A 24864-nucleotide genomic window follows, 5' to 3' on the forward strand; every position below is an offset into this window, starting at 1 on the left:
ACCACAGACATATCATCAGTGATATGAAATTGTATAAAACCAATTGAGTGAAGAAATTACAATGTATTGAACAAAGAGGGGTCCTCTGTACAAGCGTCTCCAATTTATGAGGAAGGATGGAACCAACTGTTAAACACCCTGTAGCGAAAAATGACCGCAGTGTGTATTCAATTGAAAGTAAATGAGGAGAGTCTTTGAATTGCCAGACCCACTGTTAAAACTACTGCAAGCCAAGATTACTCTTGACAATACCAGAACATGTGTTCAGTTATTTACCACTTCCCCTAGTTTATAACTAAAGCAATCTCGGGGATCCTCAGATCATTATACCCAAAACAGTTATCACTTTCCCTGGTCACTCCCCCTCCTCAGAGAGCAGGAAGCCACCACACTGAGACCAACCTGCCCGGAAGGCTGAGCTGGAAAACGGCCACCCGCCTGGGGGCTGATGCTCCCATTGCAGGACGGGGGCGCACCGGTGGCGCAGATGAACGTCACCAGCACGCACTTCGGGGCTCGATTAACTGTAAGCAGCAGGGACCCCGCAACCATTGGAGAAGAAAGCACTCTTAACCCTAACGAAGAACGTGAGAATGCATTTCCAACAGTTCTTAAGAGACTGGAACACTATAAATTCCAAGAAAAACGTGAAGGCAGATCATGCAGTTCTCTATTAATAGTAGGAAATGGTAAAAACGTTCAGCTCTGTGTTTCCCTAAACTTAAAAGTAGCTTATTGAAGATGGGGCCTGCCTTCTGAAGAACATCTGTTTACGTCAAGACTGTTTCTTGTTGTAGGTAAGGAAATGAAAACTATTACCTTAAATGATAAAACAGCAACAGTAACAGCATTTCGTGAGCATGCATTGCCTGCCAGACTGTTCTAAAGTACTCTGGAGTAATAGACTCATTTAATATTCACAGCAACCCTACGATTTAGGAACCACTATTAACCTTACTGCAGCAGATGAGGAAACGGAGGTCTCGCTGACAAGAGGCAGCAAAGCTAGACTTCAAGCCCAGGCGGTCCCACTGCCACACTAGACTGCATGGGAGCCTGGATGGTGCTGCTCTCAGCAGCTTGATTACAAAATACTCTGACACTTAGGAGTCTTCATAGTTATGAGAGGATGAGCTTTCAATTTGCTTTTAAATTATTCTAAGGCTCTAGATTTTTCTGTTGCCAACTTTCATGAGGAAACAAGAGAATTTCTGAAAATTTTTCATTAAGGCAAAAATCTTTGATGTGCTCGTGACTGCAACAACTGTCTTCCTAACAACAGCAGAGAACCTGGAAGAGAGAAACCACATCTCCAAGGCCTTCTCCCGGCTGTGCACACAAGCAGACAACTGAGGAGGAAAAAGATAGATAAGGAGGCCTGGGGGAGCTACCAAAGGGCCTCTACAAACACTGAACTCAAGAATGAACGGCCTTTGAAACAAAGCCAGGCTCGCTACTTGCGGCAGAGGAACTTCTAAGTTCTCCTCTGACACCTCTACAGCTGATTAAGGAAAACGCAGCCCTATTCAGTGAGGGCTGGACATATCTGAATCCAGACGGGTAAGGCTGGGATGGAAAGCTTTTGGGATGCATGGTGTGCAGAGCACGGGTAGCTACAGGTCATTTCCAAATGAAAGGGGCCAGAATGGATCAACTCTTCCTGTGTGTGGGAGATGGGAGAACGATGGGAGAAGCAATAGTTACATTCAAATATTTAACGGTTTAAAGGACTACCAGGTAAAAATAAGTTAGACTGCCTCTTGGTCTTTTACGAAACAAAATCAGTGGAGAGAAAATAGAGGGATCGGGTTTTGGCACAAAGCACAGAGGTATTTAGCCTGCACAACTATTCAGCAATCAAATGGGCTACCTTGCAAAACAGCAGGTTCCCAGTCACTGGAAATATCTGTTCAACTACCGGCTGAGAAACACATGTCAAGGGATTTATTTTAATTTAGCTTGATTTAATACAGGAGGTTGTGCAGGCAAGATGTTATGATGATAAAAATCTTAAGTCTGGGACCGGAAGGGGCAGAGCTGAAGTCTCAGTCCTGGCACTCCAAGCTGGCAGGGCTTAGGGAGCCGTGTTTGTATCTCAGAGCCCCAGCAACACCGTGCCGTACAGGGTGGTAAAAGCTAGACGTCATGTGCAATAGGCACTTCATAAAAAGGAGCAATACTTTTGGTCAAAGTGAATGGTTTAAAAACCTCTCCAACCCCTTCCAATATAAGTACTTTGGAGTCTTTCAAAAAATCCCTAGTAAGGAACAGTGGTTCTGCTAAATTATTCTGAACCAGCAAGAGGGACAGAGAGATGAAAACCAGTTAGGGCAGAGGGTGACAGATACAGCTGAAGGCCTGAACTCTTCCTCCAGGCGGGGGGCTCTGCCAAGAACTCCAGAGACAGTATTTCATTCAAGCTTCACAATAATCCTGTAAAGTAAGAACATCTTCATCTCCCAGAGGCACCTGAAGCTCATAGAGGTTAAGTTACTAGTCCAAATTCACACAGTGAGGAGGAAGCCAGGCTTCACTCTCTACAGCCAGGTATTATCAGATTCCAAACCTGAGATTTTAACCACTACCTTACACTGCCTTGGGCAAAACCTTAAGTAAGGGGATCATAAGTGATGTGGACAGATAACTGGAAAAGAGATTTTAAGAAAAGCTTGGGTGGTGATTCATATCTAAAAATGGAACAAGAGTTTCTAAAAGAATTCTCACCTTGGAGAATGGGAGAATCTGCCACAAAAGAAAATGCTTCAGGGGAAAGAGATGAGGTCGTTGACCATGAGAGAAGAACCTGGAGTGAGATGAGCTTAAGTTATGAACAAAAGTTAAGCAGAAACCAAAAAATGTCAGAGGCACGTGTGGAAACACAAATCTGGGAAATACAGACAACAGAATTTTAGAGGAAAAATGCCCCCAAGAGGCCATGTTTACTGTTATTCAGTATAAGTTATACTTCAGGGACAGTTGCATTTTCCTACTTCATCATCTCAATAACCTTTTAAGGTGGTGCTGCCCATCACCTCCATTCTGCAGCTGGAAAAACAAAGGAAAGGGCGGCTGGAGGTCACATACGCTAAGGGTGAAACTGGATGTGCAGCGGAGTGGTCTGGCTCTACAGCCATATTCTTAACCTTTGCGGACTGCCTGTCCCTTTCAGGGGAAGGCCTACCAAAAACCAGAAGGCAAAGGAAAAAGAAAAGTTGTACCAATGGATGAGATCATCCTAGGATACATAGAAAGAGTGGGCAGGTGACAAAAATGGAACCGATACCAGCAGGAGTACAGATGATGAATCTGAGGGGCCTGGGACCCTGTGGAAAACCCAGAGAGCTGCGATGAAGACGGCTCCACGGAGAGAGAGGGCTCTTATCAGTAACAGGCCACGGGGTGCTTCCTAAATGCTGCTGATGGAGCCAGGAAGGACTGTGCAGAAAAAGGGGGCTCCTTCATCTAAGGCCAGAAGGCCACAACGGCACACAGCTGGACCGCTGCCTCTAACGCAGGCCTACTCCTGCATGTGAAAGGAGTCTCCATTTTTCATTACATTTGCCAGTGAACTATTTTCTGTTCCCTCTCTTCTGGGGCATAATGATTAATGGACTCGCCTTCTACTCTAGCAGCTTCCAGCAACTTCAACACAACCATTCGGAATGCTGTAGGAAGCGGGGGAAAAAAATCAAACTCTTCAAAACTGCTAGCTGTACAGAAATACACATACATAGGGGTTACACCACTTTTGGTTTAACATTCATGCTTCTAACAGTTCAGGCCTGTCATTTCCTTAATAATTCCCAATTTTCAATTGGGTATATTTTGAATGCAGAAATTCTCTCCACTTCTATTCAGACACTTAAGTTTGTGCTTCAACCTGAACAATGTATCAGGAACCAAAGGGCAGGGGGAGCAAAAAAAGACCCTTTGCATTTTAGTGTTTTGTATAGTTTTGAAGTTAAAAATAAATATCTAAAACTTTAATAAAAACGGGGACTATCAACAAGGATTTGTATCAAATTTATACTGTTAAGATCATAAAAACTCCTTTTGAAAGTGGTGGTGTAAGAATTCTGAGGAAAATGCAGGTAATTATGAAAACGAGGAATAAAAAGGTCTAAAGAAGGTTTGCTTACAAAATATAGTATCATATTTTGCTCTATTTCAAATAAACTCTATATTACATCAAGTATCAGGACCTGTACCATTTAATATGTAAGTATCATTTTCATAATCCTGTACTAACTCAGAGGAAAAAAATTCTAGTTAAAATAAAAATCCGTATATTTTTAAACTGAATCAAAAAGAGAAGCTGGCAATGGAACAGGTAGAGACAGTAGTTGTTCCCATTTGCAACATTTTTCTGTGCTGCCCACATTCAGCCTATACAGTCAGACTTCCAGAGTTTGGGGTGAAATTTTATCCCCATTTCACTGGGTGGGGCCTCTAATTTTAACAGTATCTTTAAAAAAATTAAAGTTAAAATTAAAAAAGGGTCTGAAGAAGCAGTAATTATTTGGCATGCAGCAACACCTTGGCGGCAACCAAATACAGAGCTTTTCCATCTCAATTCCCTGGCTCTTCTGATTCAACGTTAAACTTCACAGTGGGTACCAGCTGTACGGTGTGTTCATTTTCACCAGGATGTTACCGTAAAAGCTCGCACAACAGGCCACTCCACAGAACAGCAAGCTGACAGACACCATGGACACACAGCACAATGATCCTGATTTCCTTTGCCCAGAGAGCAGAAAGTGCGGAGTGAATGAAATGAGTTCCGCATCTAAATCTCCAAGTGACCAGGCTTTTCCCACATCTCTCGTCACCCACTGCCAAGCCAGCGGTGGTTGCTATTTGGACACAAAACACGATCTCATCGCTTAGAAAAGCTGAGAGCAAAACGACGTTAGCTACACCTTTACTTGTTATTTCATCTTGGATCATCAAGGGGTGCTGTATTTACGAAGCAGGACCAAAGCCGTATGGCAGATCCCATCTGGTGCAACTTAAAATCAACATAAAGAGCACATGCGTGTTAAAAATGAAAATATAATCATGGTCTCTGGCTACTAAAGATCCACGGTCTAGATATTATAATTAATACAGATGGCAAGCTGGGGGAGCCAGGGGAGGCACAAACAGCTTGGGTTATGCAATCCTAAGCAAAGACCTGGTTAGCGGTTCACTAACTGGTTGACACAATCGTGTCTTTAGCAAGTCCTACTTATAAAGGATTATTTTTTGTTAACACCTGAAATGCTCTTTCAGTTCCAAAGCTTAAGAACTTGATGTTGCCGAGGTTGAGGTTATGTTTCTTTTGTTTGGTGGTGATGTTAGAGTAGCAGCGGGGGAACAATTTCTTTTTTAACAAGATCACCTATTGTATTGAAAGTTTTGCCTTAAACTAGTATACACTGACATACACAGTCGCAAACCTATGATGAAAAACATCTGATTAGGAGCAGTGAAACTCTGGCCTCAAGAAGGACTTGGGAGCTGCCGACTTCCAGAACTCTGCTCTCTAGGACCAAAATGCCCATTTTACACAAAAGACTTGGGTTGATCTGTAAGCCATGCTGACCCATAAGCCAAAATACTGGTCAATTTGATTTAACAAAGAACCAAAATTGTTCAGTTGTGTTATCTGTATGAATATGCTTTGGTATCTAACAAAGTTATCTTGGGGCTCACATGATCTGAAGACAAAAGCTTTTAGGAATATGAATAGCTGATCTGGGACACAAGACACAGCTCTGAATCCTAGGTTCTGGTGCTAGCTTCACCAACTATGATTCACCCCTCCTGGTGTCACCATCCTTCTTACAAAAGGAGGACCTGAATAAAGTTATGGTAAAACACTCATACCCTCATGATGAAGGCTTTCTGTTGGGTCAGGGAACTTCATTCCTAAACTCTATTTGATGAGACAACGTTAGAAAGAATTATTAGCCCCACTCTCTCCCAAGTCAGCTATCCCATTTCTAGGCTAATGAATGGAATCCTGACACTAATATCTGGTCTCTCTACCAATTTAGAGCACTGCTAATTTCTTAATGAGTCCTCTTCCTACAGCAAGAGGAGGACGGCCTCTAGAAACAAAGAAATGTCCTGTCTCCGTGAAATGAAGGGAAGAGAATTTTCTTGGAAATGCCCAGGTCAGTGGGGCCAGCAGTAGGGCTCCTATGGGATCCTAACTCCAAGGAACTAACGATGAGGTCGAAACACTCAACCGCACACAAGTCACTGATGATTATGTGCAAAGCGCTCCTAACAGCCCTTCATCCACATGCCCTCCATCCCTTCCCCTGCTGCCCCCAACCTCAGTAAACCACCACCGTCCTTCCACATGCCCAAAGCCTGAAATATAGGAGAGAACTATGAGTTATGCATATGCCTACCTGTTCCCATCCTAACAAATCGCCAAGCCTGGTCAGGTCCTTCCCTTTAATTTTTCTTGAAACCCATCACTTGAAGCTCATCACTGTTAGCAACAGTTATACTGGAAAGTGGCCAGCTGGTCTCCCTCTCTCCATCACGGGACTCTCCACTTGCTTTTCCACACAACAGCCAGAGTGATCCTTCTGAAACACCAACCTCATCACGTCTGCCTCTCTGAGGTCCCCATCAACCTTAGGATGAGACCTGAACACCAGATTCTGTGCTTTTAAACAGTCAGGGTTTTGTCATCTAGATCAATGTTTCTCAGATGGCCCTTGGACCATCTAGGACATCACAATTCAGGATGCTTGTCTGAAAGGCAACTTCTTAGGCCCTATCCAGGCCTACTGAATCAAACTCTTGTGGGGACAGAGAGGCCCAGGGTGCAGCCTTTAAAAATAATCACTTCTGAAAAAATTTATACAAAATTTGAAAACACTGCTAGAGATTTAGGAAAATTAACTGGTGTTCCACCTGTCTCATCTTGAACAAACTCAGAAAACTCCTCCATGCTTCTATGTGCTCATCTTTCATACAGAAACAGTAGTCACTGCTCAACACCTAAAGTGACTGTAAAGACCAACAAAAGCCAAAGCACTCGCCAAGCTGGAAAATGCTACAGGAGAAGTAGTTAACAAGCTACAGCTTTCTAGTTAACAAGTATTGCTCAATGGGGAGCAATCCAAGCTACTCGGAGACAGGAGCTGTTAGAAACTCCTATGTGCAGATTAATTTTAAATTGTAACTCAGTTCAGTTCAGTTCAGTCACTCAGTCGTGTCCGACTCTTTGCAACCCCATGAACCGCAGCACTCCAGGCCTCCCTGTCAATCACCAACTCCCAGAGTTTACCCAAACTCATGTCTGCTGAGTCAGTGATGCCATCCAACCATCTCATCCTCTGTCATCCCCTTCTCCTCCTGCCCTCAATCTTTCCCAGCATCAGACTCTTTTCAAATGAGTCAGCTCTTCACATCAGGTGGCCAAAGTATTGGAGTTTCAGCTTCAGTCCTTCCAATGAACACCCAGGACTGATCTCCTTTAGGATGGACTGGTTGGATCTCCTTGCAGTCCAAGGGACTCTCAAGAATCTCCTCCAACACCACAGTTCAAAAGCATCAGTTCTTCTGCGCTCAGCTTTCTTTATAATCCAAGTCTCACATCCATACATGACCACTGGAAAAACCATAGCCTTGACTAGACGGACCTTTGCTGACAAAGTAATGTCTCTGCTTTTTAATATGCTGTCTAGGTTGGTCATAACTTTCCTTCCAAGGAATAAGCATCTTTTAATTTCATGGCTGCAATCACCATCTGCAGTGATTCTGGAGCCCTAAAAAATAAAGTCAGCCACTGTTTCCACTGTTTCCCCATCTATTTCCCATGAAGTGATGGGACCGGATGCCATGATCTTAGTTTTCTGAATGTTGAGCTTTAAGCCAACTTTTTCACTCTCCTCTTTCACTTTCAACAAGAGGCTCTTTAGTTCTTCTTCACTTTCTGCCATAAGGGTGGTGTCATCTGCATATCTGAGGTTATAGATATTAAATATATACACATGATTATAAAACACTATAAAAAAATAACTGGAGGGGAATTCCATGGCGGTCCAGTGGGTAGGACTTTGTACTTTCATGGCCAGGGCCCAGGTTCAATCCCTGGTCAGGGAACGAAGATCCCACAAGCTCTGCAGTGAGGCCAAGAGAAGAGAAAAGTAACTGGAAACAACAGTAACACGCACCCTACTATGGCTTTATCCTCATATCTGGCAATTAATGGGCAGGGATCAGGAATCCTAAATGTCCAGTAATGCATGACTGTATATCCCATTAAGAGACACGGCCACTCCAGAACAGAAACTAACTTCATAGCCACAGCCCTGGAGACAGTACAGTGGAGTGTAAGTGGTAACGGCACCATATTGCTTGATTCCTCACATGTCTGCGGTCTTCATGGGAGAAGTTAAGCTCCAGAGCAGTTGTTCTGCACTCTTCTGGGATATTCCTTTGGGAACCTAATGAAAGCCATGAGCATTTCCCCCAAAAAAACTATCTGAAAATGAAAAATTTTACCCTAGAGTCTATTTATTCTTTTGCATACAATAAGGGAGAATAATCATTACCTCTCAGGGTATTGGGGGTGCTATTATCAGAAATAGAATATTTTAAAAAGCACTTCATAAATTACAGATGGTTACTATTATTCCTTTTTTTTTTTTTTGAGTGGCTCTTACTGCCGACTCTACAGAATTATTTGGCAGAGAAGCTTCAGGGCCTTCCTGTCACTCTGTGCTCACAGTTGCCTACCTCTCCCATCCAGTGAGAAAGGGGGGAATGGATTTCAGCAGATCCGTCTCCAAAGAAAATATACAAGCGGCAACAGGCACGTGAAAAGATGCTCAGTCACACGTGAGACGCCGCTAAGAGACTCTAACGTAAAGGCCTTAGTCTCCTCATCTGTAAAATGAGGCCGTTAACCACCTTACACTCGTATCTGCACGTTTAATTTTGTGCTTTGGACAGCTGTTGTAACCAGACTCTGAAACTGTTGGTTTCGAATTGACACCTGCCTGAAGGGTTTATGCTGCAAACCCTCAAGGATTTTTGTTATAAACGAGCACCTTCATAGGGTACATTGTATATCTGTTTGCAATTGTGTCTTTTGAGTTGTCCAGCAGAAAAACACAGGAATGACGCCCAGACTTGTACACTGTGTCTCAAAAGTTGTCATTCCCTCTGCACCTCTGAGTCTTTTGCACAAAGCCTCTTGATAAATCCTACATCCCCAGCACATATTTCTTGAGTTGGGTGGATTGTTCCATGCAAGTAACAATCACAGAAATACTTCCAAACAAGATATTCTATGCTAATATCATTTATGAACAGGAGTCCCATCAGGCACAGGCTACAAAAATTCCTCTGAACTGTTTTCTAAATATACTGTTTCAGTATATTGAAAATCAATTTTTCAACTCAAAATCATAAAATTACAGCTTTGCCCTAAGAGCTGAGAGGAAAGAGACGTTGGAAATGCATATAGACTATTCTAAAATCCACACATACATACCCATATGTAAAACTATGTTCACGGGCTTCCCTGGTGTTCCAGTGGTTAGGAATCCACTTTACAACGCAGGGAACACAGGCTCAGTCCCTGGGCTGGGAAGGTCCCACATGCCATGGAGCAGCTAAGCCCATGGGCCACACCCACTGAAGCCGGCACACCTTGAGCCAGTGCTCCAGAACAAAAGAAGCAGCAGGGAGAGGCCGGCACACTGCACGGAGACAGGAGTCCCCGCTCACTGCAACCAGAGGGAGCCCATGCAGCAACGAAGGCCCAGTGCGACCAAAAATAAACAAATAAAACTTCACATTCACAGGCACACACCACCACTCACGCAGGTAACCAGAGATGATAGAACCAGGCATAAAAAACCTGCAGCGTGGCGGCAACAGTCTCAAGGATGGGCTAACAGGGCTGTAGGCACACTCCCCTCTGAAATCCTGCCCTGTCTTGAGGAACAAGACTAGGTAGGAGGCTTTGCATCTCTGCTACTTGCTTCAGTGCTATCGTTTAGATACAAAGTGCAAATGAGGCTGTGTGCTTTGTATCTAAATGATACAAAAAAAGACTGAAGGCAGGAGGAGAAGGGGATGACAGAGGATGAGATGGCTGGATGGCATCACCGACTCAATGGACATGAGTTTGAGTGAACTCCGGGAGCTGGTGATGGACAGGGAGGCCTGGCGTGCTGCAGTCCATGGGGTTGCAAAGAGCTTGACATGACTGAGCAACTGAACTGAACAAACAAGGCAAATTTAGTTCAAAGTTTCTCAAACTGATTCACCATTTTATGACAGAAAACAACATGCTAGCTCAGCATTCAACCCATGCACGTGACCAGCACTACCTCAGACAATACCCAGATGAGCAGGTGAACACATGGAGTCCTCAGTCACATGGTGGCCTGTAACAAACTCACACCTGCTTCCACATGGTAAAATATTTTTTAAATGAAGGGGGAAAACAATTGGCCTCGCAAAGAACAGCACTGTTCATTGGGCACATATATGAGCACAGGTAACACACCAGAGCATGAGGCTGAGTTAGCTGAAACCAATCCAAGCTACCATTCAGGATCCCCCACAGTTGCTCCTCTTCCTCCTCAGGTGACAAAGCAGGGACATGTATGGTGGCAGTTCTTTCAAGACCCGGGCACCAGCCAGGGAGCTCGTGCCTGTGTTTCTATAACCTGCCCCAGAGCAGAAAGGCAGGCATCATGCTTAACACAGCAAGAGCCCTAAAGGCCACTGACATCTTTAAGAAGTATCCTTAATCCAGAAACCAGTCCAAAAGAACAATCAAAGTATTTAAAGTTGAGGTCATTCAGAAAAGACTTCAAAGGAAGCATCTGAGTGGGGGCAGTGGGAGAGAGACCCAATGGCAGACGTCAAAACTGGCAATGCACTGGCATTCATATCAAGTCTATCATGACACACACATTAACTCTTTGACATCTGGGCCTGGAGTGGAATACAAAAGCAAGGCCTGAATTATCTACCTAAACCATCTTAACCAAGTGAAAGTTTAGCCCTTGTAATCTCGCTACAAAGTCAAAGTCATCCCATGAAGGACACCAAGGGATGAGTGCATTCACCATTACATAAGAGAATGGAGTCGGATATGAGTGAATGCCTGCAAGCTGCAGCTGGAAACCTAGTCAGTAACCTCCGAGTCATCTCATCTTTGCCTCTGGCTCATCTGTATCTCGAGGAAGGCCCAGAAGAATCTGGGTGGCTTATAGCTGACTCATGAGTCCACATAATTGATACTTGCTTAAAGGGAAGGGTGATCATCCTTACTATTGCTAACATCCCATTAAGCCTAAAAGTTAATTAGGCTGTATTCCACAAAGTCAATTGGAGGCATCTGTCTCAATAGCATTATCGCAATTATTCCTCATCAAAACGAACACCACCTCCTACCGCGCACGATGTCTTATGTAAACAACAGCACAAACCGAACAACTCACAGGCCATCTCCACCTGAGTCCTCAGAGTGTATTCCATTTAAGCATGAAATGGTTCTACAGAGTGTGTCAGAGCCTGTTTAACCCTATAGTTTCTACATACTATTGAAGAAATACTTCCAAATAGGATTGTTTGGCCAGGGTTAGCAAATTAGGATTGGGATCCTAGTTTTATTTATTCATTCATTCTTTTTAACTTTTTACAAGAGCTAGACTCACCAGTAAAAACTGAGTGAATTCTGCATATGTCAGGTGTCTTTTTCTTTCTTTTCCAAAGTGTAGCTGCACAAATTCCGAATCCCAGTTAAACGGAATATGCTGATGAATTGTGGTCTGTCCAAAAACTTGCTTAACATCCTCTGAAGAAAGAAAAAGAAAGGTTGATTAAAACAAAGCAAATCAGGTACTTCCTTCTAAAACCTGTTATTAAATGCATATTGCTACGTTCGTCATATAAAAAGTAACTCCACTTTAAAAACATAGATTTTAAAGTCATGGCAGAAATAGGTGTAGGAGTCGAACAAAGTAGAAGTAAACAATCCCATCCAATAAAACAGAAAAAATCAAGAAGTCACACAAACACAGAAAGGCCTAAAGGCAGCAGCAGGCCAGCATTAATAAGCTAAATCTTGTATCATCATCTGTTTTGTTTCAACAAATATTATTTTCTAGGCACAGAAAATATACATTGGTCTTCAGTGGCAAGAAGCACACATATTCAGAGAGAAACACTGAGAACACGATCCAACTCTTAAATATAGCCCTCCTTATCAAGCCGTTAAAACATTTTTGAGGACTTGGAAATCAGATATAAACCTTCAAGCATATATTCAACAGCACTAAGACTTAAAAGAGTTTTAAAACGTTCCACTGTTCACCAGGCCACACTTAAAGGCAACGGGAAAAAGAAGCAACAGTCCGATCCTGTAACTTTATCTGGAACACTCTGACTTGACATGTACTGATCCTCCCCCAACGCGACTGAACTGAACTGAATGGGGTTTTCCCAGGAGCTCAGACCATAACGAATCTGCCTGCAATGCAGGAGACCCAGGTTCAATCCCTGGGTCGGGAGAAGGAAATGGCAACCTACTCCAATATTTTTGCCTGGAGAATTCCATGGACAGAAGAGCCTGGTAGGCTGCAATCCATGGGGTATCGAAGAATTAGACAAAACTGAGCAACTAATGCTTATAAATAAAAAAAACTTAAAGAAAAAACTGTAAGAGGACTGGCAGAGAACAGAAAAATGATACCAAAAAACCCCTACTTTTCGAAAGCTTCATGTTTGTATTGACTAGTCTCCCCAGCTTCCAACAAGAATGTATGCTTGGAGGGTACAGGGACACAAATTACATAACTGGATTTGTCCTGGCCTTCACATATTTAAATATATCTACCAAACCTGCTCACTTTTATGAGCAAACTGTGCCTGCTACCTTGTTTTTCTTCCCCTTTGCAACTATTTTAAAAAAGAAAAAAAGAAGTAAATTCTTTAGTTCTCTAAAGAGTGCCAAAAACTTTGGCATGTATTTCCACTAATTTCCCCAAATTTCCTACTTCCAACCCCCCTTACACCCACAAGTTTTTATTCCATGCTTTTAAAGTTTCCAGAAAGTTTTTAAGTCTTGCCATGAAGAAACAGTAGTGCTGCCATCAGCATAAGATTGGGTGTGTATTTGCATGGAGGAGGCAGTAAAAATCAGAATTATGCCGGGCATAAATTTTATAAAAGATGGCAGAAAACCTCAGGCTGGTCCTGATGAGGACAATAAAATAAAAACTTTTTAAGTGTAACCCTCAATTTCTTTGCATTTATTCCATTTCTCTACTTTAGGAAGAAAAAAAAGAGAGAGAGAGAGGAAAAGAGAGCGAGCCAGGACATAAGAAAATGAAGTGAAACTAGAACTGAGATTTAAGAATTGAGCCACTGGCTCAGTGGTAAAGAATCTGCCTGCCAATGCAGAGACATGGGTATGATCCCTTGTCCAGGAAGATCCTACATTCAGTCAGTTCAGTTCAGTTCAGTTCAGTTCAGTCGCTCAGCCATGTCTGACTCTTTGTGACCCCATGGACTGCAGCACACCAGGCTTCCCTATCACCAGCTCCCGGAGTTTGCTCAAACTCATGTCCATCGAGTCGGTGATGCCATCCAACCATCCCCTGTCATCCCCTTCTCCTCCTGCCTTCAATCTTTACCAGCATCAGGGTCTTTTCAAATGAGTCAGTTCTTCGCATCAGGTGGCCAAAGTATTGCAGTTTCAGCTTCAGCATCAGTCCTTCCAATGAACACCCAGGACTGATTTCCTTTAGGATGGACTGGTTGGATCTCCTTGCAGCCCAAGGGACTCTCAAGAGTCTTCTCCAACGCCACATTTCAAAAGCATCAATTCTCTGGTGCTCAGCTTTCTTTATGGTCCAACTCTCACATCCACACATAACTACTGAAAAACCTATAGCTTTGACTAGATGGATCCTTATCAGCAAAGTAATGTCTCTGCTTTTTAATATGCTGTCTAGGTTGGTCATAGCTTTTCTTCCAAGGAGCAAGCGTCTTTGATGTGACCAAAGAAAGAAACCTTTTAATCTAGAAAATCTATTAAAATCTTTTAATCTACATTTTTAATCTATAAAAATAATCTTATTTTAATCTATAAAAATTTAATCTTATAATACTATAATAAAGTTTTAGATAAATATACAAACAAAAATGACTTGTTGGCCATTTTTCTGCCAAGCCAGAGAAGTAGAGTCCTTTCTGCCAACCATTTTGATAAAATAATGGTCAATGAAATAATCATAGGATAACTATAAAAAATGAGGTCATTCTTTTTCTTGATCTCTCCCTCAATGTCCTATAGGAAGTAATGAAAGATATCAACTGGAATCATGGGTGGATGGAAAATAAGTAAAAGTCATAAAGAAATGATGTCTCTGGAGAACAAAAAGTCCAGCACTGCAGACCTTGAGAAGGTTAGTGATACAGCTGAAAAGACAAGTTCACGATGAAAGTTTTGTGCGCCGTAACGGAAGACTTCAGAGGTGACAGGACATGAGTTCTATGCGCTGTGTTGTTTTTGTATTGTTGAAGTCATAGAACCTTAAAAGTGACTACTCTGTGACCCCATGGGGCTGTAGCTCATAGGCTCCTCTGTCCATGGGACTGTCTAGGCAAGAATACTGGAGTTGGTAGCCATTCCCTTCTCCAGGGGATCTTTCTGACTCAGGGGTCAAATTCAGGTCACCTGTATTGCAGACAGATTCTTTATCATCTGAGCCACCAGGGAAGCCCAAATGAGGTGGTGGCATAATATAATATGACTTCCATCCTTATTAAGAAAAACAGGTTAGGACACGGACATGCAGAGGAAGACCATGTGAAGACACAGGGAGAAGACCATCATTTACAAGGAGAGAGGCCTCAAAAGACACCAATGATGCCAACACCGTGACCTTGACCTCTGCCCTCCAGAACTGTAAGAAATTAATTTCTGTTGTTTAAGCCACCCAGCCTGTGGCACTTTGTTATGGCAACCTCAGCAAACCATTTCAATAAGCAAAAGGAACTTCCCTGACAGTGATGAGAAAAATTACCCTCCATATCTCCTGCCAGCATCAGCAAGATGAGAGACATTTACAAAAGCAGGCATGTTATAAAATCGGTTTATCAGCTGGATAGTCAAATCAATTAAATGTAGCAAAAATGTGTTTTAGGCTCAGTTCAGTCGCTCAGTCATGTCCGACTCTTTGTGACCCCATGAATCACAGCGTTTAAACACATGCAAATTAAATCTGTTAATACAAAAAAAAAAAAAAGTAACAGAAGCTATTCACCTGACATTGGCATATAAAGCTAAGGCACTTTTTAAATCCATTTTAATATTTATATGCTATAGAAGTTTAAATTAAATAAATTTAGGTTACTCAAAACTTAGTAAATGAATTTAAAATGCATCTCATATGCCCCCTCCCTCTTGAACCTCCCTCCCATCTCCCGCCCCATCCCACCCCTCTAGGTTGATATAGAGCCCCTGTTTGAGTTCCCTGAGACTTACAGCAAATTCCCATTGGCTGTCTATCTTACATATAGTAATGTGAAGTTTCCATGTTACTCTCTCCATAGATATGCACACCTATGGCTGATTCATGTTGATGTTTGACAGAAAACAAAATTCTGTAAAGCAATTATCCTTCAATTAAAAAATAATTAAAATAAATAAATAAAATGCATCTCACTCTAACCAACAATCTTATTTTTCCTAAAAGTAACCATCATTTACTGCTTACTAGAGCTCTGACTTGAATTCAAAACTGTGAACTCTGAACCCTAAGTACGAGCTTTCTCCACTATTCCAAGGGAGTTTGTCTCTCTTATGCAAATGTCTGCCTGAAGAATTGAAATCTCATCCCTCTGAAGTTTAGAGCTAAATGTGATCTCTGAGACATGTTATCTCTACAAACCGTCTATCCTACAAATAGATGTGTTTTCAAAAAGATAGGTCTATAGGGTATGCTTAAGTATGCAGTTAGGTCTGTGTGAATATACATTTGTTATCTATCTTTTCTTTCTACATAGATTATTAGCACCTTTCTACATAGAGGAAAGTGAAAAAGTTGACTTAAAGCTCAACATTCAGAAAACTAAGATAATGGCATCCGGTCCCATCACTTCAAGGCAAATCGATGAGGAAACAGTGGAAACAGTGGCTGATTTTATTTTTTTGGGCTCCAAAATCACTGCAGGTGGTGATTGCAGCCATGAAATTAAAAGATGCTTACTGTTTGGAAGGAAAGTTATGACCAACCTAGACAGCATATTAAAAAGCAGAGACATTACTTTGTCAACAAAGGTTCGTCTAGTCAAGGCTATGGTTTTTCCAGCAGTCATATATGGACATGAGAGTTGGACTATAAAGAAAGCTGAGCGCCGAAGAACTGATGCTTTTGAACTGTGGTGTTGGAGAAGACTCTTGAGAGTCCCTTGGGCTGCAAGGAGATCCAACCAGTCCATCCTAAAGGAGATCAGTCCTGGGTGTTCATTGGAAGGACTGATGTTGAAGCTGAAACTCCAATACTTTGGCCACCTGATGCCAAGAGCTGACTCATTTGAAAAGACCCTGATGCTGGGGAAGATTGAGGGCAGGAGGAGAAGGGGACGACAGAGGATGAGATGGTTGGATGACATCACCGACTCAATGGACATGGGTTTGGGTAGACTCCGGCAGTTGGTGATGGACAGGGAGGACTGGAGTGCTGCGGTTCATGGGGTCACAAAGAGTCGGACATGACTGAGCGACTGAACTGAACTGATATAGATTATTAACAAAGACTATTTTTCCCATCTGGTTCTCCCCATGCCTGCACAATGGTGGGCATAGAGAAAATAAATATTCACTAAGTTGTGGCTGAATCTAACTGAAGAAGAAAAGGTTTACAACAGTGTAACAGGTTGAGGACAGTGGCATTAACCTTTTGAGGCACTACAATTTCCACCCTACTGAAGTCACTTCATCAATCATTTCCTAAGATTTTAGTGAAGTACATAAGGATTGTTAACCGGGCTTCTCTGGCAGCTCAGTGGTAAAGAATCTGCCTGCCAACATAGGAGATGTGGGTTCAATCCCTGATCTAAGAAGATCTGCTACAGAAGGAAACAGCAACCCACTCCAGTATTCTTGCCTGGATAAGTCCATGGACAGAAGGGCCTGGTGGGCTACAGTCCATGGCGTCTCCATGAGTTGGACAAGACTTAGGGATTGACCCCACACACACACACACACACACACATAAGAATTATCAGTCTTGCTTACAGAAGTCTTCAGCTCCTCGCCTAGGCTGATACAAGTGGACTAAAGAAGCTGCATTTTAATTAACATCCTAATTTTTCTAGGACTTTCCTAGTAGCTCAGCAGTAAAGAATCTGCCTACAATACAGACCCTGGGTTTGATACCTGGGTCAGGAAGGTCCTCTTGAGAAGGAAATGGCAACCCAGTATTCTTGCCTGGGAAATTCCATGGACAGAGGAACCTGGTGGGCAACAGTCCCTGGGGTCGCAAAGAGTCAGACACAACTTAGTGACTAAACCACCCCCAAGTTTTTCTTTTTTTTTTTTTTTTTAACATAAAATAGTGTGTTTATTTGATTAGTGGCACCCAGTCACAAAGACAATCGTGTTTTTCTAATTTAAGGGTCCAGAACCTCATTTTGAAAAATATTGTCCTAGTGGGTTATAGAAGGGTTTTAAACTCCAGATTGAAACAGACCAAAAACATGAAAGAAAGGAGGTAGGAAAGATTTTTCGCAAGAGCTAACGTAAGGCAGTTAAGTGTACACACCGACCACTTGGAGACCCCAGAGACAGGCTGGTCGTACAACCTGGTGAACAACATTCACATCCTGGCCTACGTGGCCGGTGTTGCCTGGAGCTGGACAGTGTCCAAACTACACAGCCCTGGGAATGGTGTCCATCTTCAGTTCTCATCTGCTCTAACATGCTGGCCACTTTAAGAATGCCAGCCGTCAGCCAGCCCAGGGGGAAGCACTGTACCAGGTCCTGCGGGAAGTAGAAAGGCCGGCGAAGACACAGCGCTGACCCCAAGTGCAATCCACAAGAAGTAACTAAACAATACATCCGAACACCATGCTGGAGTAAGGGCTAAAGGGCCAGGGTTCCTCGCAGCAAGGAAACAAGTTTAAGGACGGATGCATTTACAAAGTGGGAGAGAAAAGCTTCCTGGAGAAGAGAAAACTCGATCTGCGACCTGAAAGTTGTGGAGGATTTATTCAGATGAATCTGTGAGGGAGTGTTTCAGTAAAAAGCAACAGCATGAAGAAGGGTTCCTTTCTTTTGAAGTGAATTAAGTGTCCAATCGGAACACTGAGGATCAAAGCCACCTGCTGTCGCTGAGACAGGACAGATCCTGGTTGAAGCACTTAACAGATGCTGGCATCAGTTGCCAGCAGCAGGTATTATTTTTCAAATCCTAAGAACTTGACACAACATTTGTGGTGAAGAAAAGGTTGCTATGGGAAGAACAGTTGGTCATGGAATTCTGCAGGAAAAAAAGAAAAAAGACCTGGAATTTTTTATTATTTGGTACAATCTCTACAAAATTTCTTTTTCACTCTCCAAACTTACCTAACAGAGGTTTGGGTACTAAAACATTGTAAGATTACCAAATTCTAGTTAAACAAATCAAATGATACGTGCAAGAGGGAAGAAGGACTGTGGACGAAAGAAAAGTAGCACGGTTTCTGTAGTCATTTTCAAGGCTAATCAACTCTTAAGAAATTAAAGTATTAAATCTTGTCAGTTGGGAAAACTCATACTTTTTCTCTGAAAATATTTTATAGATACCTAAGTATTTGAATACTTCATCCTGTTCCAATAAGTCACTCTGGGGTATTGGTTTTCTTGGCCTTGACATTTTCCTGTACATTTATGAATAGGAATACTGAAAAGCCCAAGGGTCACTCTGAGTTCTGAAATTCCTTCCTCACTTTGGAAGACAGTGTAATATCATCCCTGGTTAATATTCTCTTCTCCTTTTAGGAGACTCAAATCACTTTTTCGTTTAACATTTGGTTAAGGTTTCCCCACACCTTGATGAGGTACTGAGAGGAAACGGCACCCCTCCCATCACATAGCTGGAAGATGAGAAACTAAAACCCAAATGATTTTCAAATTCTGCTCTGTACTCTTGCTTTCATGGAAAATTCCATGAGCTTTACCATGAAAGACTCTAGCAGGCTATCTTGGGACCATTCCTATCACTAAACCTTTACCATTTGAGCTTTCTAAACCTATCATCCTAACTTGTAGTTCTGGAAAGGAAAGGGGGAAAATGTTTTATGCTTTTTGGTTTCTTATTTGTTCAGTGAAATAAATACATATATATATACAGATGACTGCAATTCATAACACACCAGCTAATGGCTTTCAAATAAGCATCACTTGGCAGATTCATTACTAACTTAAAAAAATTAGATGGTCTCTCCCCAAAGTACAAGGTATTAAAAATCTTATCCCCAGGTTGAGGCCATATAGGCAAAGAAGCAAAACTGAATTAGAAGTGAAATATAAATTAAATTAGAAGTGAAGTGAATTAGAATTGAAATACAAATATCTAAATATTAGATATATGTTTTGGATGTTTACAGTCATAGTTTTCTCAGCTAAGTCACTCATTCTGAAAGTAAAAAATTAGAATGCTTATCTCTTAAAGTATAATCATTGTTATTGCAATATGGGCCAAACAAACTATGTTTGGAAGGTCCAGAGTTCCCATAATATCACCAAATAATGATGATATTATTTAAAGCAAAACTTTACCAAATAAGCTCAAAGAGCCTTTGAGTTTATTTTGGGGGACTTTGCTTCCAACACAAATGTTTCTAGCCTAAAAGTCTGTTGCATTTTTTTTTTTTAAGATCATAAAAAGACAATTACAAAGTGATAACCACTGCTTTCCTAATATAATCTCAAAAACTCAACTGATTCCCCTCAATATGTTTCCCAGGATACACAGTATGATTGTAGTTTAAAAAAAAAAAAAAAAGAGCTGTGATTTTTAAAAGCTGGGTCATAGATGACATGACCTTATATTCAAGGTCCTAAGGAATCCACTAAAAAACTCTTTGAACTAATAAGCCCAGCAATGTTGAAGGATACAAGATCAATGTACAAAAATCAAATGTACTTCTATGCACTGGAAGTAAGCAACCCCAGAAAGAAATTAAGAAAACAACTCAATATACAATAGCCTTAAAAAGAATGAAATACTTAGGAAAAAGATTAACAAAAGACATGCAAAACCTATACTCTAAAAGCTATAAAACACTGTTGAAACAAATGAAAGCCCTAAATAAATGGAAAGACAGTCTATACTCATAGATAGGAGGACTTAATACACTTCAGATGATAATACTCCCCGAAGTGATAGATTCAGTGTAATCCCTAACAAAATCCCAGCTACTATCTTTCTAGAAACTGACAAGCAAATCCTAAAATTCACATAGAAATGCAAGGGGCCCAGAATAACCAAAACAATCTCAAGAAAGAACAAAGTTGTATTTCAAATTCACCTCAAAGCCACTGTAATCAAAACTGTGGAACTGGCATAAAGATAAACATATAAGACAAATTGGAAAAGCAACTGGCAACTCACTCCAGTATTCTCATCTGGAGAATCCCATGGACAGAGGAACCTGGTGGGCTACAGTCCAAGGGGTTGTGAAGAGTTGGACACAACTGAAGCGACTTAGAATGTAAGACAAGTGGAATACAATTGAGAGTCAAGAAATAAACCTCTACATTTATGGTCAATTAATTTCCAACAAGGGTGACGATTCAATAGGGAAAGATCTGTCTTTTCAACAAAAGCTGCCGAGACAACTGGATATCCACATGCAAAAGACGGTGGAACCTACCTCACATCATATATAAAAACTAACTCAAAAATGGAGCAAAGACCTAAATGCATGCATGCTAAGTCATTTCAGTAATGTCCAACTCTTTGCAACCCTATGGAATGTAGCCAGTCAGACTCCTCTGTCCATGGAATTCTCCAAGCAAGAATACTGGAGTGGGTTGCCATTCTCTTCTCCTGGGGATCTTCTCAACCCAGGGATCGAGCCAGCATCTCTTATGTCTCCTACATCGGCAGTCAGGTTCTTTACCGCTAGGGCCACCTGGGAAGCCCAAAAACCTAAACATAAGAGCTAAAACTGTGAAGCTCTTAAAGGAAAACAGAGGCATAAATCTTTGTGACTCTGCAGTAGAAAACAGTTTCTTAAATATTAAAAACACAAGCAACAAAAAGTAATATATAAATTGGACTTCTTCAAAATTTAAAACTTTTCTGCTCCAAAGGATACCATTGACAAAGTGAAAATCTACAGAATACAAAATGGGAGAGAAATTTTGCAAATCATGTATGTGATAAAGAACTCTGGAATAACATAAAGAACTCTTGCAACTCAAATAACAAAAAGACGATTCATCCAATTTTTAAAATGGGCAGAGGATTTGAGTAGACATTTTTCCAAAGACAAATGGCCAATAAGCACATGACAAGATGTTCAACATCATTAGCTATTAAGGTAATACAAATAAAATGATATATCACAATGAGATTGGAGAAGGAAATGGCAACCCACTCCAGTATTCTTGGCTGGAGAATCCCATGGGCAGAGGAGCCTGGCAGGCTACAGTCCATGGGGTCACAAGAGTCGGACATGACTTAGTGACTAAACCACCAAACCACCATCACAATCAGATACCACTTCACTCCCACAAGTAGCAAGTGTTGGTGAAGATGTAAAGAAACCTGAAATCAGCATACACTGATAGAACGCAAAACGGCACAGTCACTTCAGAAAAGCGTTTGGCAGTCCTTCCGAAAGTTAAACACAATTACCAAGTGACCCAGAGCTTCCCTGATGACTCAGACAGTAAAAGAATCTGCCCGCAACGCAGGCGACCCAGGTTCAATCCCTGGGCTGGGAAGAGCCCCTGGAAAAGGAAATGGCAACCCACTCCAGTATTCTGGCCTGGGAAATCCCATGCACAGAGGAGCCTGGCAGGCTACAGTCCATGGGGTCACAGAACCAGACACAATTGAGAGACAAACTACTAAGTGACCCAGCAATTCCACCCCTAGGCATATATCCAAGAGTAGTGAAAACATATGTTCACACAAAAACCTGTACACAACGTTCAAAGCAGCATTATTCACAGTAGCCAAAAAGTGGAAACAACCAGAATGTCCATAACTGAAACATGGATGAAGAAAATGCGGTACATCCAGCAATAATGTGATAAAAAGGAAAGCCATTCTATTCCAAGCTGCAAAATGGATGAACCTTGAACACACAAAAACCAGCCATGAAAGCCCACATGTATGACTCCACTTATATGCAATGTCCAGGATGGTGTGTGAGGATTTCTAAGGAATAGCGTTTCTTGTTGGGGTGATGAAAATATTCTAAAACTTACGGTTGCACAAATATGTGTATAGACTAAAAAACATGGAATAATACACTTTAAATGGGTGCACTATATCTAAAAAAAAAAAAAAGCTGTTTGTAAAAATCTGGAGCCCTCAGATCTGCTTCTCACTAATGAGTGATATTAGGCAAATTACTTCATCTAACTCCATTTTCTCAATGTACAAACAGAATAAAATACCTCAAGGGTTGCTTTGTAGCTAAGTGTGCCCAGTACAATGTTCTAAACATATCAGGTAACCATTAAAATAGTAAAGTTTCAAAATCTAAAGTCTTAATTATAATGAAGATTGTTATCTGGGCACCAAATATTTACAAATGATACCAAAAATATCAGGCATAGTGTGACTGGAAATATCATAGTTTATTTCTCAAAAAGCAATAATTTTCCTCAAACACTTAAAATCCCTTTCTTTTAGCTCACATATTAAAATTTTGAATGAAAAGTGATAAAAAAACTAATTTTCTATTATGTTTCTGAAAGTATGAAATTAAGAAAGATTAAGAACCTCCACTCTTTACTTTGAAGATCTTTCAGATACTAGAAATATTTAATTGGCAAATTACTTGCACATGCCATTAAGTGGTTAGACTGAATTTGTTTTTACAAATTCTATGGCCTCTTATTCCTTAACCTTCACCACACTATAATCTGAAATCATCGAGGTCTTCACTTATGCAAATTCTAACTTTCTACATTTTTGTTTCCATACAGTATAACTAAATTAGTGCACTTTCATTTCCAAAAGATTCACTTTTTGAAGCTGCAAATCAAGGAAAACGAGTTTCCCATTAAAATAAAAAAGGTTCATCAAGCTACATTATTCCAAACACTGAACCATAATCTATCTCACTCTCATGGACCCTAAAAATTTCATTAATACAATAAACACAAAAAGGATGTTTCAGTTAAACCCAAAAGTAATCCATCTCTCTGAGGCAAAGGGAAAGCTGCGAACAGCGCCCTTTATTTCTCAACAGCTTCACTGGGGTGCTTTTTCTACTGTGTGGCTAAATCCTCAAAGAAAGTTGTGGTTTCGCTTGAAGGGATTTAATATTCCACCCTGCTGATACGGTTAACAGCAGCTTATATGGCCATCATCTTTTAAGTAGAGAGCAAAAGACAAATTGTTGAATTCGGAAGTTAAATAACATAATGGAGTAAAGTGGATGCAGACCTATCTACTGCCACATGCACCAGTATCAAGGTTTGCCATTTCCAACCCTTTTGACAAGTGCCTCTTCCTATTAATCACAGTTAAGGGTCTGAAGAGGAAAGAAGTGTTCTGGCTACAATTCAGACTCGCTCAAGGAAGTTCTGGGGGAAAATGGGTGCCATTAAAACGGTGAGTACAGAATAAGCCCTTCACAGGCTCAACTCTTCTCATTAAATTGAGTTCTCTATAAGCCCCTGTAAACTTTGTATTATTATTATTCTGAACATGCAGGTACAGTAATAATAAGTATCTTTCAAAAAATAAGTATACACATACAGACTCATGTACACACACACAGTCAAGCTGAGCTAAACACAGTTTTGAAGCTATATTCGGTGTTGACGCATGTAGAAATTAGGGCTAATTTAAACCTCTTTCAAGACATCCCTATTGGTCCAATGGTTAAGACTCTGAGCTTCCAAAGAAGAGAGCACGGGTTAGATATCTGGTCGGGGAACCAGGATCCCACAAGCCTTGGGGTGTGGCCAAAAAAATATAATAATAAAAATAAATAAGTGAAGGGCTCAGAACCCCCCACACCGACAAAAAAAGAAAAAACTCTTGCAATTCTGCACATAGAGATGGATGAGACTACCCTGATATGAGGTCACAGGGCATTCTAGAAGACAGTATCATCCATCGGTCAGTGCCAGAAGACGAAGGTGCGGTTCCTATGAAAACAGTCACCTTCCCCTCTCTGTGCCTATTTCCATGTCCATGAAATAAAGCCATAAACTACACCAGCCATTGTTCGACTGCAGGGTGAACCATGTTCCCTGGGAGAGCTTGTTCAAAACACATTCCCAAGCCCCACGCCCACAAACTTTGATTCAGCAGATTTGCGATGGAGCCAGAGAGTCCACGGTTGCAGTGAACACCCCCACTACTACAATGGGCGCCTGTGCTCTGCCTTATTGATAAGAATCCTCCCTATTCTAAAATGTGATGGATCTATTAATCCTCAAGATTAATACACCATTTAAGCCATCATAGTGAGTGCTGGTTCACAATGAAAAATGTTCCGAGTTGGCAACTATATGTAGCATTTGACACTAATCTTCTATCACACGCACTATCTAAATCAAACAGCGAGAGAGGCCAACTGAGATATTTCCAACCTATCTGAAAGAAAAAATTATTTTCAACTGGAGAGAATAAATCATTAGCAGTC

At 41.3% G+C, this 24864-nt stretch overlaps 1 protein-coding gene across 3 annotated transcripts in view; it reads right to left on the reverse strand.

The window, feature by feature from the left end:
* Positions 1 to 24864, reverse strand: part of SLC25A13 (solute carrier family 25 member 13) — a 231230-nt gene that overhangs the window by 101386 nt on the left and 104980 nt on the right. For all 3 annotated transcript variants that reach the window (XM_055420464.2, XM_055420465.2, XM_088833351.1), the window contains one exon: positions 11688 to 11827. In XM_055420464.2, the coding sequence (XP_055276439.1) occupies positions 11688 to 11827 (140 nt within the window). The remainder of the gene's footprint in view (positions 1 to 11687; positions 11828 to 24864) is intronic.

The sequence above is a fragment of the Moschus berezovskii genome, chromosome 3 (genome assembly GCF_049115385.1).
Source record: "Moschus berezovskii isolate FMDL1 chromosome 3, NW_MosBer_1.0, whole genome shotgun sequence".
Lineage (NCBI taxonomy): Eukaryota > Metazoa > Chordata > Mammalia > Artiodactyla > Moschidae > Moschus > Moschus berezovskii.